The 17,767-nt window shown below is 40.0% G+C and overlaps 1 protein-coding gene across 1 annotated transcript in view; it reads left to right on the top strand.

The window, feature by feature from the left end:
• Nucleotides 1–17,767, top strand: part of LGR6 (leucine rich repeat containing G protein-coupled receptor 6) — a 170,938-nt gene that overhangs the window by 105,428 nt on the left and 47,743 nt on the right. Inside the window, exon 5 of the mRNA XM_089518559.1 lies at nucleotides 9,192–9,407. Coding sequence (XP_089374685.1) covers nucleotides 9,192–9,407 — 216 coding nt within the window. The remainder of the gene's footprint in view (nucleotides 1–9,191; nucleotides 9,408–17,767) is intronic.

The raw sequence follows: 17,767 nt of genomic DNA, 5'->3' as shown, positions 1-17,767 counted from the left end.
GCCATAGAGTTGGAAGAGACCACAAGAGCCATCCAGCCTAACCTCCCTCTCATGCAGGAAATAACAATCAAAGCATCCCCGACAGATGGCCATCCAGCCTCTGTTTAAAATCCTCCAAGGAAGGAGACTCCACTACACTCCAAGGGAGTGTGTTCCACTGTCGAACAGCCCTTACTGTCAGGAAGTTCCTCCTAATGTTGAGGTGGAATCTCTTTTCCTGGAGCTTCCATCCATTGCTCCGGGTCCTTTTCTCTGGAGCAGCAGAAAACAAGCTAGCTCCCTCCTCAATATGACATCCCTTCACATATTTAAACAGGGTTAAATATTGTGTCCTTGAGGAAACAGCAAGGACCACAGACACAATGTACATATGATGAAGAACATGAACAATATGATAAAGCCCCCAATATGCTTTTTATTGACCTCACTTAGCTCAGCAACACCTTCCAAGTACTAACTAGGGCTGACCCTGCTTAGTTTCCAAGATCAAACAGGTTCTGGTGCCTTCAGAGCAGAGAGGGGACCAATTGTATAGTCTATTTCTGAGAACACTGATTCCCCTGCTGTAATTACCATAAGGGATTTTTATGCTATTCTCCCAGCTGCACTGATACAATTACTGCATTTAGCATCTGGGACCAATCAGCCCAGCTGTATAGACACATCTACTGTATGAAACATCTGGGACCAATCACCCATCTTCACTGTTCTTTGCCTTGTCACTAAGGGAAATTTAACAAGTCATGTTCTTAAGTGAGTGGGTTCAGGGTCATGGATCTCCCTAATCGAGGTCAATAAAAAGCACATTTGGGACGTTATCATATTGTTTGTGTCCTTCAGCATATGTACAGTGTGTCTGTTGTTCTTGCTGTTTCCTCAAGGACAAACGGGTAGGAAAGAATAGGCCCAGCCTGAGGAACAATGTACGCTATAACATTTATTTCCTGAGTATTTTAGGAGATATATTAAAGTATATAAGAAACATTCTCTTACATTTCTGCTGTCTAACCACAAGACAGATGGGAAACACCATGAACATTATTAGCATGATATAAGCCTGAGTGAATATAAAACTCAATAAAGCAGTAAAGCAAAGTAAACCCACGGTGCAGCTAGTATTTCCACTTTTCTATTTAGCAGTGTTCATGTGCTTTTAACAGCACCATGGCAAACATAAAGTATGACTGGTAAAACTTTTTCTTGGCATGGTGATTCATGGAAAAGGTGCCTCAGAGAAACCCTATCAGAAAAAAAAATAGATGACAGATATGGGCAAAAAGCACAAAAATAAAAGTGAAAGAGCTGCTTCCACACACATATACATGTCACTTGGGGTTATCTGAAAACAAATTATTGTCTGGACTCTTGACTGAATTTATTCACTATTATTTATTTTTACCTTATATTTAAATTTTAAAGTTTAGGTAACAGTGCCTGCTGGTTTAAGTGTTACAGTTGGTCTAAACTAAACATAGTTTCATGAATCTCATTAGCCAAGCAGGGGTTTTCTGTGATACTAATTGCATTAAACAAGCAAAGGGGGTGACGAATTTAGATTAACCATGTTGCAAGCTGCCTAAAGAGCCTGGGCCAGTATTATAATATTAAACTGACAATTATGGCTGGAATCCTGTTGGTGATGTTTGTTGTTGTTAACCGGCATTGAGTCAATCTTGACTCATAGCGATCTTGTGGATGAAACATCTCCCCAAATACTCCACTGGCCTGCCTAGGTCCTATAAATTCATACTTGTGACCTCCTTAATAGATTTCATCTAGCATGCAGTCTTCCTCTCTTTCTACTCCTCTTCAGCTTTCCTAGCATTATTGTCTTTTCCAATGGTTTGTGTCTTCGCATGATGTGGCCAAAGTATGACACCCTCAGTTTGATGTGCCCATGCATAATCTGGGATTATGTAAGCATGTGTGCTTTTAATTCCATTACTCAAGCAGGGACGTAGCCGGGGGGGGGGGGGGTCCTTGGGGTCCAGCCCCCCCTTCCATTAGATAAAATGAATGGTGCGTGCTGCTGCGCCTCCGCACCCAAGCCCCTTTATAATGGTGGCACTTAGTCTGGACCTCCCCCTTCCCAAAATCCTGGCTACATCCCTGACTCAAGGAGATGTTCATTACCTTCTTGAGCAATGCCTCCTCCCTTGCACAAGGCAGCTTCACAGCATCAGAATGCCACTTCTACAGTCATTTAGTGGCTGATTAAAGACAGGGGTAGTTCTCACCTGCAGTTTAGCAACCAGGAGAAAGGATCAGCCTCCACTGTTGTGGTGCCAATTGCAGTTGGATGCTACCTGGACATCTCTTGCCCTTCTTTGTGCACTAAATGGCTATGAGGGTGCGCATAGGCATTGAGGAACTGTCTTGCATGAGGAGCAACTCACTGGAAAACATGATAATACTAGGAAGGTGCAGGGAAGTAGAAAGAGAGAAAGACTGCACAACATATGGATAGAGAGGTCATGGCTATGAATTTACAGTACCCGAGCAGAGCAGTGGAGGATAGAGGTGCTGGAGATGTCTCATCCACAGGGTTGCCATGAGTCAGGGTCAACTCGAAGGCAGTTAACAACAAAGGCCATTAATTCCAGCTGCATTTCCCAACAGCTGGAATGAATACTAGGAAATGCCTAGCTGTTTAACAGCCTGCTTCCTTATAGATACAGTACTTTTATTTCACATGTGTGAGTGAAATATATTCACACTAGTGGAAAGCAAGTCCAGCCACATGCTATGCTCAGTCACAGCACAAGAAAATGTTCAGAACTGAATTGAAACCAAAACCTTATTCAAACAAGTTTGTTCCCCATAAATTGGAACAGAACTGAAGCTAATGTTTGGATATTTTTGCTGAACTAGAATGGTTATTACACAGCTAGGAAACCCTGGTGTACAAGCTTTTGAAGAACACATCTGAAATGTACAGTCTTGTCCTATGGCTGCTTAAATAAATTTACCATGACTTGAAAGAGTCATAGTTGTGAAGGAAGGGATTTTCTAATCAGTAAACTGCACATACGCCCAAATATATCAGAATGGTCAATAAGCATTGTAAGATCAGTCGCTTAGTAATTTCATCAGGAATTACTGTTAAGAAAGCACATTTAGGGCTAATCTCAATACCTTCATCAGAAAGCAATTTGATGTAATTGCTTCAAACAACAGAATCTAGTAAGAGTGTCCTTATCCCGCTTCCAGTTCTAGGTATAGTATGTCTTATCTATCTTCATCTGAATCTGGTTAGTTTGTTTATTATTGGATTTAGGAACAATTAGATCAAAAGAACCACTGGTAATGTCTTAAGAATTTCACTAAGGAAAGCATATGGACCCTGAGATTATCAATAGCAGCCCTAATTCAAACATTGAAGAAAACATTTAAAACTGATCACAGTTGATTTCAGTTTGGAAATCTGTTGTTCTAGCTTGTTGCAATGATAATTACAGAATAATAATTACAGAAAGCATATGGATGGTACAGATTTAAATTTAGAATTGTTCCCCACAAAGAGCAGGAGGAACTTCAGTCTTTCAAAATGCTATCAGTTCTTTCAGGAGAGTCTTAGCATTTTCAAGAGATTTCAGATTCATTTCACACACCCACACATTCTTGCAAAATTTCTCACAGTTCCTTGGTTTTGCCAATAAGGTAATTACAACCAGTAGCCTTATGAATGTATCTGTCATCATTTTAGCAGAGAGACACAGGTTCTCGTCAACTGTGTTATGGATAGTTTTCTGTGTTTCTTACATGCTAGTGATATGGATATATGCCAAATATGATCCCACATGACGTAGTTCACTTTGTATCAACATTGGTTATGAACCTTGTAATTAGTACAGCCCCTGATTAATTTTCCAAGGATTCCATGAATGTGTCTTTTTTCCCATTTAAAAAAAAAACCTACTTGGTTCTGCTAGTCTACAAGATCTTTAGGATTGTTCTGTCCATGTACAGTGGACCCTTGTTATATGCTGGAGTTTGGTTACAAAATTCCCCGGGTATAACAAAATCCGTGTATGCTCAAGTCCCATTAAATATAATGACATAGCAAAATGGTGTCCCTTATACAAAAAATGGAAAATCAGTGTTTGATATTTGAAATTTATACTTTTTCAGAACATTTTCAAACTGTGTATACTTGAATCCATGTATAAAAAATCTGTGTATAAGAAGGGCCAACTGTATTATCACCCAAATCTAGTGATATTAACCAAACAGCCATACAAAGGGTTAGATTTGCCCTGTTTTATATTTCATACTTTTTTAAATGGATGATGTATAATGTCATGCTACAGCAGAGAAATGACAAAAATATGTACAAGATAGAACAAAGTAAAGACCTACCATCTTAATTTGGAAGAGATAAGATCTACTATGAGACCATGTGAAACAGCATCAAATCAATTTTGAGCTTCAATTGGGAACAACACACTGTCAGTTGTTCAACTGTTGGTCATTTTTTTACCATGGGAAAGAAAGAATAGTGGAGTCACTATAATTTCTACACCCAAATATTATAACCATAAAATAATAGCATCAGAGAGCCTCACCTCCGGATAACCTGATTGCTAAAAACTAAATAAATACAAACAAAAAATTGGAGAGAAAGGAGGTGCACATGTAATTCCACGTGCAGATGCTGGTTGTGTTCAGATGTTTGTTGTTGTTGTTGTGTGCCTTCAAGTTATTTCCAACTAATAGCAGCCCTAAGGCAAACCTAGCATGGGGTTTTCTTGGCAAGATTTATTCAGAGGAGGTTTGCCATAACACAGTGCTAATGTTACACATTAAAAATATTAAGATGTATTAAAAACTATATATAAATCATGACATTTGAATTACACAGCATTTAAAAGCAGAAGCCTCATCAGTTTGAAAAAGCCTTACAGCAGAAAAATGTTTTTACCTGCTGCCAAAAGGAGAGCAGGGATAGGGTCATCCTGGCCCCTCTAGGGTAGGAGTTCCAGAGCCTGAGAGCAGCCCACTCCCTTGTTCCCACCAAACAAGCCTGAGAGGGTGGGAGGACAGTGAGATGTGCCTCACCCAATGATCTTAGCACTCCACTGGACTCATAAAGGGAGATATGGTTCTTCCGATAAGTTGTACCTAAGCCATATAGGATTTTATAGGTCAAACCCAGAACTTTGAATTGTACCCAGAAACAGACTGGCAGCCAATGGAGCTGTTGCAACAAGGGAGTTATGTGCTCCTTGGAGCCAGCTGCAGTTTACAACCTGGCTGCAACTCTTTTGCCCAACTGAAGTTTCCAAGTATTTTTTAAAGGAAGCCTCATGTAGTGAATATTATATTAATCCAAATAGGATGTAACCAAGGAATGTACCACCACGAACAGATCTGACTTGTCTGGGAATGGGCACAGATATATTTTTTTAAAATTAATTGTTTTCTAAACTTTGTATCTACATTTTCACTGTTTTTGTATTTTTTTTAACTTCTACTGTTTTAATTTTGTTGTTAGCTCCCTTGGGTCCCTATATCTGGAGAAAGGCAAGATATTAATTAATTAATTAGTTAATTAATTAATTAATGTTACAACTTCCCTGTGGCAGCTATTGGACCCCTTTGTCAATAGGGTTGTCAATCTGCTCTAAACTTTAAAGGAACTAACCAAAGTGCTGAACTTGCTTGGAGGATAGAGTTCAGCTTCTTGGACAAGAACTTTAAATTTGGCCTAAAACTCAGATAGGCACTGTTCTATTGACATGGAGCCACCATTGACACTATCTTTACTTTTTCTGGGTGGCTGCATGGAAATTTGAAGTTTCTCCTTTCTTTTGACTAAACACTAGTGAGCAATTTCATTAAAACTCTGAACTGCAGTGAATCTTTGCAATGACCACTTGAAATAAGGCAGCTCATAAAGTATGAAGTTTCTTTTTGTCTATTGATTTTGTTTTGTCTATTGATTGTTAAACTTAACCACAGTTTATCTATATATGTTTGACATAACAAGCTATATAAAGCAAAAACAAAAGTTTCCAAACTCCCCCTCTGCAGAATCAATGCAATTTGATACTGCTTTAACTGCTATGGCTCAATGCTATGGAATTATGGGATTTGTATTTTTGTGAAATATTTAGCCTTCTCTGTGAGAGAGCTCTGGTGCCACAACAGACTACAGATCCCAGAATTCCATAGGATGGAGCCATGGCAGTTAAAATGGTGTCAAACTGCATTGATTCTGCAGTGTGGCAGCAGCTCTCATGTCTGAAGTGGAAGGGTGTCTGCATAGGTCCAAGGCTTGCTAAAGCTTGACCCCATAATGCACAATTTAATGTACTTTCCAACCCAGACCAGAGTTGCTTCTCATTTCCTTCAGATAGCCAAAACAACCCCTTTCTAGGGTTAATGCTTGCAATGAAAACCAATCCATTAACTATAGCACAGTTTGAGACACACAGTAGAAACAAAAATTTAAACAGCTATGGAGAAATGGAGCAAGCTGGCACTGGCCTACTCTGTCTCCTAATCTGCCCAATTATCCCAGGTATAAACCATAATAGAAAGTGCTTAAGAAGTCATAATCACACAGTGCAGAAAGAGGAGAGTGGTGTGGTTGCTTTTTTGTTTTGCTTAATTGACATAATTAGCAGCTTCTTGGTGCCAAAGAGTTTCTTCCCTTGCTTCCTTAAGAAGAGTTGCACTTGAGAGCCATCACAATTAGACAATTTGAACTCTCCTTTTTATGTTGTTGTTTTTAGGAGAAGCCAGCTTTACCTTAGCAAGTAAGCACAGACACCAAGCTGATTCTGGTTCTGGAAACAATGTTTCAATCAGCTGAAGTCTGCCAGTGTTTTTATTTCCATGTCATGCTTCCTTTTGTGGTGAAGATGCTAAGGCTTTTTTTTTCAGGGTCACTTTCCATTTTAATGAAAGAGAATACTGGGAAATTTGTGTAACCTGTAGCAAGCCAATAAGCACATGGAAGCCAAGCCTGTTCTGAAATGGCATCTATAAACAACAGGATGGCCTCTACAGGTTGGCCCTAGGCATAAAGTGGGTCTGGATATTTTTTACTCTTTTTTTCAGAGCTAAGATGCCCAACACATAATTGTGGCTTTGCTTGAGCACAGCTGGAGTGAAAGCAGTAAACCTACCTGTGCTCTTTTCTACCTGGTACCTGGAGTTTGTACCATCTGCCTTAAAAGCTACCAGGTGCTGTTTTGCCTTGCTCATGATGGTGCTGCTTTGCCTTACTCTGCAGACCCTGTATTGGAAGGCAGGAAAGATGTGTTAGAGGACCTTGGTGCCATTGTCCACAACATACTGACTGGGGAACTGGTTTCAGCCACCCATTCAATAGAAAGCAGTGGATCACTTGGAAATCCTGAAGTTAGTAATCATGGAAGTACATGCCAACACAGTATAAATAGATGTTCCTTCTGCCCCAAAGCACTGTGTCTGGGAGTAAAAAAAACAAAAACTGAAAGTTTTGATAAAGACAGGCTTTGGTTGGAGCTAGAGTTGTCTGTGATATAATTACAGCCCTACCCCTCCCTTGATTGCTTTCCCTCCCCTGCTGAAATTTTCCCATTTCTTTCTACAAGTTCAAAGTTCCTTGTGTAAGGTCCAAGGATGTAGCAAATGTGCTCCCTAACAGTAAAAGCAACAGCATCCACCTGAGTCTCCAAGACTGTTTCAAAGCCTTAGGCACAGCTGGCTCTGCCTTGGACTGCTTCAGACCTAAACCATTTTTGGAGGATGGCCTGAACATCTCAGATGTGGTGGTATTCATCTTGGTTAGTATCTCATTTAAGAATATGGTACAGTCCCAGTAGCCAAATGTTAGAGTCCAAAAATAAAAAAAAGTACTGGGTTTTTTACCTGAAAGAAAACCTCTCTAGGATTTTCTACGTCCTCCAGTGCAAGTCCATAGTCAACAACTGTCAGAACTTGACCACAAAATTGCACAGGATGACCTATAAATTCCTATAAATAAAGGGTTATCTCTAGGAATCTCCGGGTCTTCAAGTGTGACTTCTGGCAGATGTTGACCATGGAGTCACACTGGAGGACCTAGAGATTCCTAGAGAGAATATATTATTCAAATCTATGAATAAGCAAATCCGCAAAAGTCAAAGCCACAAATGTGGAGGGCTGACTGTATAGCTTTGTTTCTTGTCCGTTGACTGTTTTCCTTCTTTGCACTCTTGTACACTTTTTCAGTATGCAAGGAGAACATCTTCAGTTATTCCTACCTAGCTTAATGTGCACCTGCAAATGTCAGGCCTTAGTGGCTAATGGCTGTTTGGAAGTTGTAGAGAAAGGAGTGATCAGGTTGTGTAAAACAGGATCATTATCTAAAATACTATTTGTACTTATTACCCCAGTACACAGGGCTTATGGAAAAATAGCTGGGTAGGAGAGATGGAGCATTTCTTTTGTCTCTAGAAAATGGTTGCCTTGAAGTCCTCTCCATTTAAGAACGTCCAGTTTAGTACTGAAGTAGCCTACCTGAATGTCTCTTGTGTACTGTAATTATGAGCCAAGTTCCAAATAGTTAGCAAAATGAGAAGAAGCCCAACCAATATGTCTAAATATTGAACCAAGGAAAGATGGATATTGCATGGCTCCTCAGAGTGATTAATGGTGCTTCTACTAAGATGCTTCCTACTTTATTTGAATTCTGTTGAGATTGATGCAGAATTTCCACAAAACAGGAGTTGACAAAATTAGCTTTCCAGGTGTTGCTGATTGCAACTTCCATCACCTTTAGCTAGTGCAGTCAGTGGTGATGGATTATGGGGATTACATTCCAACAACATCTGGAGTGCCACTGTTGCCAAACCCTGTCTGAAAAGGCCTGCATTGACTTCCAGTGGCTCTGAGCTGGAGGCATGCATGGAAACATCAAAACAATCTTGCCATGTGATTGCAAAGGAGACAGAAAAGTATCATCAAAGCAATTTTCATGCAGTACCTGAAGTAGATGGCTTCTTCACTTCCTATTATATTAAAGCAGGAGATATTCCTTCAAAAAAGCACTGTCACTAATTTCTCATTCCTGCTTCCCATGTTCTGGACAGAACCCTGCTGCCTTGGTGACTTGGTCAGGTTTTTAGTCAACAAGTGGTAATTGGCAGAAAACATTCTGAATTATACACAGAAAGCAATGTTGGTTTGGATCTGATTTGCTCCTTGTTTCTCTTCTGTAGACGCCTGGATGCCAACTTGATCTCTGTGGTGCCAGAGAAGAGCTTTGAGGGGCTTCCCTCCTTACGTCACCTTTGGCTGGATGATAATGCCCTGACAGAGATCCCTGTCAAAGCGCTTAATAACCTGCCAACTCTACAGGCCATGACCCTGGCACTCAACAAAATCAGGCACATTCCTGACTATGCCTTTGAGAACCTTACTAGCCTTGTGGTTCTGTAAGTGTTTACTTTTTTCCTTTATTCTTTTGGAAAACCCTTCTCATAAAGTACTGATTGGACATAGTGGAGATGTTTGTTAAATCAGTGTTTCTCTCTGGGCAAAAACTCATAAAGGAGGTCTCATCTGTCCAAATAATAGCCTATAAAGGTTATAAAAGCATGCTTTTAGAGATCTTTGATTGCAGTCCTGTAATTCACCTGTGAGAAAACCCCTTTGAATTCAGTGGTACTTTCTCTATAAATACAAGTATAGGATTGTGTTGTTAGAATGTGAAGCTATGTACATTTACCTGGGAATAAATCCTACTGAATTGAGTGTGCACATGTGATGCTTGAGCATTAGGCTAGGACTCTGGGAGACCAGGGTTCAAATCCTTGCTCAGCCACATAAATCCATTGGGTGACCTTGTGCAAGTCACACTCTCTCAGCCTCAGAGGGAGGAAAAGGCAAACCCCCTCTTAACAAATCTCACAAAGAAAACCTCGTGATAGGTTCGCCTAAGGGTTGCCATAAGTTGGAAATGACTTGAGGACACACAGTAGCAACAATGCGTGGAAAGGACTGGATTGCTTTACATTGTGTGATGTATGTATTTAGCAAAAGTGTTTGAAAGCCTAAAGATCTTTATGGTATATCTTTAAAATATTTGGAGTTTCAAGCTTCTTTTTAATTTAGTTTAAATGTAAAGCTTATTCAACCTTGCACTGAACAAATTAAGTAAATATTATTGCTTCCAACCATCATGCCTTGTCAGATCAGTCAAATTTATTTCACAGAAAAATTAGAGTAAACATTTTTTTCAATCAGTAATTATATGGCTGATGGTAACTTTTGTTACAGCTTAGTAGGTGGCATCAGTTGCATTAACCAGTGGTTTATTGGCGGCGGCTTCTTCTTCTTCTTCTTCTTCTTCTTCTTCTTCTTCTTCTTCTTCTTCTTCTTCTTCTTCTAAAAACAGAAGTTTATGTCTGCAGAGGAGTTGGTAATATATTGTTTGGTGCTGATCAGTAAGTTTATGTGTAATTGCTAACTGCCCTAAACTATTGCCATCATTATTAGATACAGAGCTGAAACTGTTATTCCCACTTTGGAAAGACACATGCTTCGTGGCTAGGCTGTAAAAACATCACTGGAAAACTAATCCAAAGCAAAAACACAACAAGTGTTTAGTGCTAAAAAATACAACACTGACACAAGACTAATGAGGAAAAAAAGCATTACCAAAAGTGTTTATGGATTGGTTTTGATTGCCTAAGCAATTCATAAAAAGAAGCATCTAGTGAATGGTGCTCAGGAATCAGATAAGCAGTTTATTTTTATTGTTTTACAAGCTCTTGTAAAGTGAATTCTACAAAGCTTTTCGGGGTGCCTGGATTCAGCCATGGCTACTCATTCTGTTCCTACTAGTGCCAAAACCAAGAGCATTTTGTAATATGTACAGTGTCAGGCACTGGTTTGAGTATGAAACTGTGACTCTGGCGGCCAGGGTTCGAATCCCCACTTGGCCATGGAAATCCACATTGGACAGGTCACACGCTCTCTGGCTCAGAGGAAGGCAAATGCAAGGCTCTTTTAAACAAATCTCACCCAGAAAACCCTGTGCCTTACGAGTCACCATAACTCTGACATGATTTGAAGGCACACAACAACAGCAGCAGCAGCAACAACAAACCTTCCGCTGGCTTTGAACAGAAGAAGCTGCTTTATACTGACTAAGGACACAGTCAGACCACAGACCATAGGAGGCAGCATAGAGTTAGGTTTGTATGAATTTGCATTACAGGCTTGGGCGTTCAATTTGGTACTTCTCTTCTTCCATGAAAATCTCCATATTTACCTATAGGCTTCTCAAAAAGAATGTTTAGACACTATCAGAGACTTCTTTAAAGGAAGAAAAGGCATAAGCCTTCTCATGTCTATCCCACCTCATGTTCTGTTCCTTTTTAAGGATGTTTTAAATCGATGGTAGACAAAGTAGTGCCCTCTAGATGGTTTGCATTATAAATTCCATCTATGCCAGGCAACATGCCCAATGGTAAGAGATTATGACAAATGTCCAAAACATCTAGAGGGCACCATGTTGCCTATCCCTGCTCTAACTGTTAGATACACCATATGGAAAGAACTAGAATGAATCTCTGTGTACCTACTAATTCACACACTGTAACATCTAGATCTATGTATCATGTGGTTTTGCACAAATCACACTAATGTGCTGAACTGCCATGGAAGCTTCCCATACTTTCAGGCAGCCCACATGAGCTTCTAGATGTTCCAGTACCAATATGATGTAAAATCCCCATGATAACTGTTTTTACTGTCCTCTCGGGAAAGAACAAAATATGTAGACTGACCTTCAAAGTGAATAAAGTTTTTGGAAATTTTTGCAGAGTCCCATCAGATGGTTCCTTAACTTGTAAGACATTTTAAGTGTGATCACTTGGTATTGCTTTTAAAAACACACACACAATAGAGATGATTGCTAACTGCATTAAATATAAAGTCTACCTTGACCCTGCTGTTCACGCAGGAGAGTGCATCTAGAAACAGACATGTGGAGGCAGAAGGATGGTTTGTCACTGCCATAAACTTAAATACTGTTCTAACTTGGGAGTTACTGAAATAGCCACCTTTGGGAGGAGGCCAAAGTACAGCTGTGGAGGGGTACTAGGGAAGATGTCATTTACAGCCTGATTAATACTTCTGGATACCCCTGATCAGCAGTTTCATAGCTGAGGACATGACCTTCCCAGGTGCAGCAATGTGCTTTCCTGCTGCGCACACCTTGGGCCTGTGGGAGCTGAATGGCTGATCATCCGTTGATGGTGGAAAAAGCTAAGATCAAAATATACAAGCTCCAATCTGGAATAAGTTAGAGGCATCAGCCTCTGCTAATAAATTACATCTCCACTAAGAAATTCCATATACCAGTTCCCATCCATTTCTTGTGTAGGTTTGTAAGAGGGGGATGAGGAATACTTCCTAAACAAGAGAAAGCCTTGTACAGACCTGCATTCTGTTAACGGGGACTGCAGAAATCACCCTCTCTCTTTGGGTAATGCCTGGCAGTTTCATCTTTCGGTAAAGTGAGATTTTACACATCCTTACTGAGAGCGTTATTTAACATCATTGTCCAGGAGACTTACCAAGAGACATTGAAACACCTAGAATCTGTTCCAAGAAGGAAAGGACAGAACATCACTTCAGCTTTCTGAAGATTCCTATATTTTGAACTTTAAGGGAAAAAAGTCAAGAACACAAAACAAAGAAGCAATGTATTTTTAACTTTAAAAACAAAACTTTTTTTCCATCCCATGTTAAGCATTGATTTAAACATTCACTTCAAACAAGACACACAGCTGGCTCCAAGGATAAGTAACAGGAGAGAGAACTGGCAGATTGGCATTATTTGTAACCCTTGTTTATATTCCAAGCACTATATAAGCATGGATAAAGAAGCAAAAGTGGAGCAGTTAAAGGCTAAAATAGACTTCTGTTCATAAATTTACTCTGATCTCTTAAATCTTGTCTTATAACAAATGTCTTTAAGGTGTCACAAAACTTTCACAGATATTCAGAGCTTAATAAATAAAATTTTCACCCAGCAGACAAAAAAACTGGGGAAATTATAAGATTTTACAAGAAAAGAAAAGGGCATTTCCCATTGCTTCCAGTACATTTCAAGAGGAAATCTTCAGCTTGGACCAGAATGGATTATTAGGAAAGGAGAAAGAGACTCTGATTTTATATTAAACAGGTTGTACAGATGCTGAAGGCTGTATTTCAGGGGAAGGAACTGGCAAAAATCACTTCTGAGTATTCCTTGTCTAAGACAATCCTATGAAATTTGTGCGGTTGCCGTAAGTCAGCAGATGACTTGCAGGTGCGCACGCGCGCACACACACACACACACACACACACACACACACACATTTGGGCACAGATATAGAAAGACAAAATAAATGTATATGGAACCCTTTAGTTGTGCAGGTGTATGCATGAAGAAATAAGCAGATTTCCTTTTAAAATATATAGAATCATAGAATCATAGAAGCTGCGTTCAAGAAAGAAATTTACCTCAATGGCTGTGCCTTTTTGAGGGTGGGGGTCGTTGGGGTACACCTTTGTGCTACAGTTCACTCTCTGTATCCATGGATTCTAAATCTATGATTCAACTGTCCAAAGCATGAAAATATTCCAAATCATCGTCATCATTAAAAAAGCAAACCTTTCTTTTGCCATTTTGCATAAGGGAAGCCATTTTAATGCTGTCACACTGTAAACCGCTTAGAGAGTGCTTATAAAGTGGTATAGAAATGTAAGTGCTATTGGTATTGCTACTGCGCCATTGTATATAATGATACCTGAGCATCCACAGATTTTTATATCCATGGGGAATCCTGGAATCAAACCTCAGCCAATACTAAAGGCCCATCTTTTTTGTATATGATGCAATAGATCTAGGGTAGGAATAATACTTTTCCCCAAATGGCTTTTCCTAAAACTTCCTCAATCTTTGCCCCCCCCCCCCCCCGAAACTCCTGATATCTCCTCCATGGACTAATCAAAATTCCTGATAGTCCATTCATGGATTTCCAGTTGCAATTGTCTGCCAATTTTCAGCCACAAAATGCCATCGTGCAACTCACTCTAGGGGTGATGGCCTTCAGAGTTTCTGTGTGTGCCTTGATTTGCTGTAATGTATTTTTCTTGGTTTACTCCACTCATTACAGAATGTAGCATGAGAAGTTGCCCTTATTCTTAGATACATGGACAGTAGGCAGGATCCAGACTAGTGCTTAGTGAAGTTCCTCTCATGAGGCGGGAAGGGGTTTCTTTGCTCCCTTTCATTGGCTCTCTCTACACTGAGTTTTACTTTCTACAAAACAAATTAAGACATGGGTATTCTGAATGCTGCTTCCCTTTTGGACTAATGTGTCCTCTTCTCTGGCATTGATGACAGACATATTGCAAATGAGCTTCATCCTGTTTCTCACTGATTCAGTGAAGGAAACATTGCCATTAACTTCTATAGAAACTTAAATGATGCAAAGGATTAGAGAGCTATGTCTTCATTTTGTCAAAGCATTGCTGCTGCAATTGTCAAACCATCTGTAACTTACCAGGAGAAATGGCTCTGTGCAAGAAAAGCAAAGTTTGGCAGGGACTAGAACAACTGTGATTCCACTTGTTAAAGTAATGTATTTAGCATGAATGAGAGGATGGAAGGACGGAAGAGGAGTTCCTCTGCTCAAATATTTACCATCCTGGCTCGGACTATGATTCAGACTCCTTTTGTTTATGTTGTTATAGAGCTGGTGGCAAAAACTGGGTCCCATTCTCCATAAGAGTTCCAGAATTTCCGTCACTTCTAAGATTTTATAAAAATGTTTCTTTGGGAACTGGAATGTTCATGGTTTGCCTCATTTCCAAACAGAACAAAACATTCCTGGCCAAATTTAAGTCAGAACAGCTCAACCTTTGTATCTTTCCTCTGCTGCTATAAAGTCATGATTATATTTGTGTGATGGTGCAACTCTGACATTTCCCATCTAAATGTTTCCTAGTTTGGAAACTTAGTGGCTTCCCTAGCTATGCTGCTGTGTACAATTGTCCCTCTAGGTCTTTCTTCATCTAAAATTCAGTATGATGTAATTATTTACATAAATGACAATCATCCAAAGGAGACAGGCAGCCAGAATTTTGAATGAATGTGGGCTCTGTTTATGTGGTTTAGGTTGACATTAATTTTGTAAAGCAAATTAGGACATTATGTATGTATGCATCAACACATTGTTTCATAATTTATAACAGTGCTAAGCACAACATAGCTCACTACTACACATGTTCACATGTGCTGGGATACAATTTTTTTTAACAGTGCACTGCCCTTTACTGAATTCAAAAAGGGGAACAGGAGTTGCTTAGAGAAGAAGGCCCATTTGTCAAGCAACACATTTTTCATATATTGTGAAGTGGAAAAGGACAAAATTGAGTGTGCAGAGAGCTGTCATGCAGGCTTGTCCATGACGTGTGCACTTGTTTTGTTGATACCCTGGTTTATTGATGTGTGGCCTTTAGGGACTAGCAGTTATGAACTCCAATTAAATGTTTCTTGATAGGCTAATTTATTGATGTGTGGTCCTTAAGGACTAGCAGTTATGAACTCCGATTAAATGTTTCTGAGGTCGAGAAGCAGTCAGCAGTGATCCGTAATGATGAACAAATGTTTGTCCCACTTTTCTCCAGCTGGGGACAAAGTGAATAGTGAATAATATGGGAAGTCCCTTGTGTAATGACTTGCACAGCAGTGCTTGGAGACTGAGCAGACCCCAGAATGGATATGTTCCAACGGCCTGTTACAGACTGCCAAAATAAAGCTGCTTCGGGTCTCTTTGGAGGTATGCTGTTTAAATGATGCATGCATCCTAAGAATCCGGAAGCTGCACCAAAGCTGCACTCCAGTGCTTAGGAATGGAGTGTGGTTTTGGCACGACCTCCGGACTCTTAGGACCCATGCATCATTTAAATAGCATACCTCCAAAGAGACTCGAAGCAGCTTTATTTTGGCAGTCTGTAACAGGCCATAGATAGAATTGTATTCCATTTTTATGTCTGCTATATGCATTGTCGCCTTGATTTAACGTAAAGCCATCTTTACACATAATGAACCAAAGCTACAAAAGGTAATCACAGTTACTTCCATTGCTTATGTGCAGATCTTTGATCTTTTTCACATATGGCAATATGTAATATGTCATCAGTTATAATATATTTGAATTCTGGATTGCCAAGCCTGGGATCCAGCATTCAGAGTAACTTAAACTGCAGGTGTTATCTCTGTGTAAAGGCATGAGGAGATGTCAGGGCAGTCTGATCTGGAAATGCCCCATAAAATTTGACAGAGGAAACCATCTGGATTTGGAGTATGTTGCTTTCCTCCAGTCAGGGAGGAAAACTGTTTTTTACCGTACTATCTGATTTTGATTTTCAGTGAAATTGATCTTCCCCACTATTGAAAGTTAAAATGGATCCTATTTTTCTCCAAAGCAGCTGGGTTTTTTACCTTCATCCCCTGCTTGCTTTGGAAGGGCAAACAAAAGCTGTGCAAAAAGAGGAAAATGAACATCTTTAAATGTTCATCAGAAACATCCAAGAATGTTTCAGGTTTATATTCATCTAACATATGTTTACTCTCCTCCTCGTAAATCCAGGCTGCCTTTATCATGGAACTTTATGTTTTCTGCCAAACCTCCAGCACTGAGTCCAGGTGAAATGGGATTCCCACTTCCCCCTCATACACAACATAAATAATTAAAGTGACACTTATTCACCTGCTGGTAGCCTCTTTGGTGAATATATAACAGCACATCATTGTCCTGAGATGTAACAGAGAAGATGTCTCTGTTTCATTTATGTCACAAAGAAGACACTGGCTGTGAGCTCTTCCATAGATTTTGTGGACTAACATCTTTTGACTGCCCTGGTTCTGTGAAGATAAGGCAGTCTCATGACTTCTCTGAATAATTTCCAGAAGTGACTGAAGACATGGAGTCCTTTCACACTATACAATGCGTAGCCCTTTGATCCACTTTCTGCATCCTATGGAATCGTGGGATTTGTAGTTTGGTAAAGAGGGATAGCCTGGTGTAATGCTTTGAGCATTGGACTAGGACACTAGGAAGCCAGGGCTCAAATTCTGGCTCGGCCACGGAAACCCACTGGGTGACTTTGATAAGTCACATTCAGTCTCCTTGGATGGCAATGTCAACCACCACCCTTGATGAAACTTGTCAAGAAAACCCTATGATAGGGTCACCTTAGGGTTGCAGTAAGTTGGAAATGACTTGACGGCACACAACAACAACAAATGAGGCATTAGGGCTTTCTGGCTGAGGATGCTAAATGCATTCTCTCTGGCTGAGAATGCTAAACTTCAAATCCTGTGATTCCATAGGATGAATCAATGGCAATTAAAGTGATATTGGAGCGCTATAACTGTGTAGTGTGAAAGGTCCTGTGATTTATGCTTCCTTCTCCCCAAGGCTTCTTGGTTTAATATCCTAGCTTGGTTTAATATCCTAAAACTGGCCTCTTGGTTTAATATCCCCAAGCATCCTCCAAGGCCCCAGTGTCTTGAAAGAGATTCCATTTCACCCTGAACTTTTGCTACACTGCCAAAACCACCTGTCCATACTCTCTAGACAATGGGAAGACTGAGACCAGCTGGAAGATTTTTCAGGGTGGCTTTGAGTGACAGATCAGCAATTCTTCTTCATTCATTTCCTCATTCACCAAAGAGAGTCAGGCAGATGCCTTATTACTTCTGATCTCTTGCTTGACTAAATGGGCAAGA

The sequence above is a fragment of the Sceloporus occidentalis genome, unplaced genomic scaffold, assembly GCF_023333645.1.
Source record: "Sceloporus occidentalis isolate IW3139 unplaced genomic scaffold, rSceOcc1.0.p SCAF_3, whole genome shotgun sequence".
In the NCBI taxonomy this organism is placed as follows: Eukaryota; Metazoa; Chordata; class Lepidosauria; order Squamata; family Phrynosomatidae; genus Sceloporus; species Sceloporus occidentalis.
Note: the sequence above shows the minus strand (reverse complement) of the source record. Positions and strands in the feature narration are given on the sequence as shown.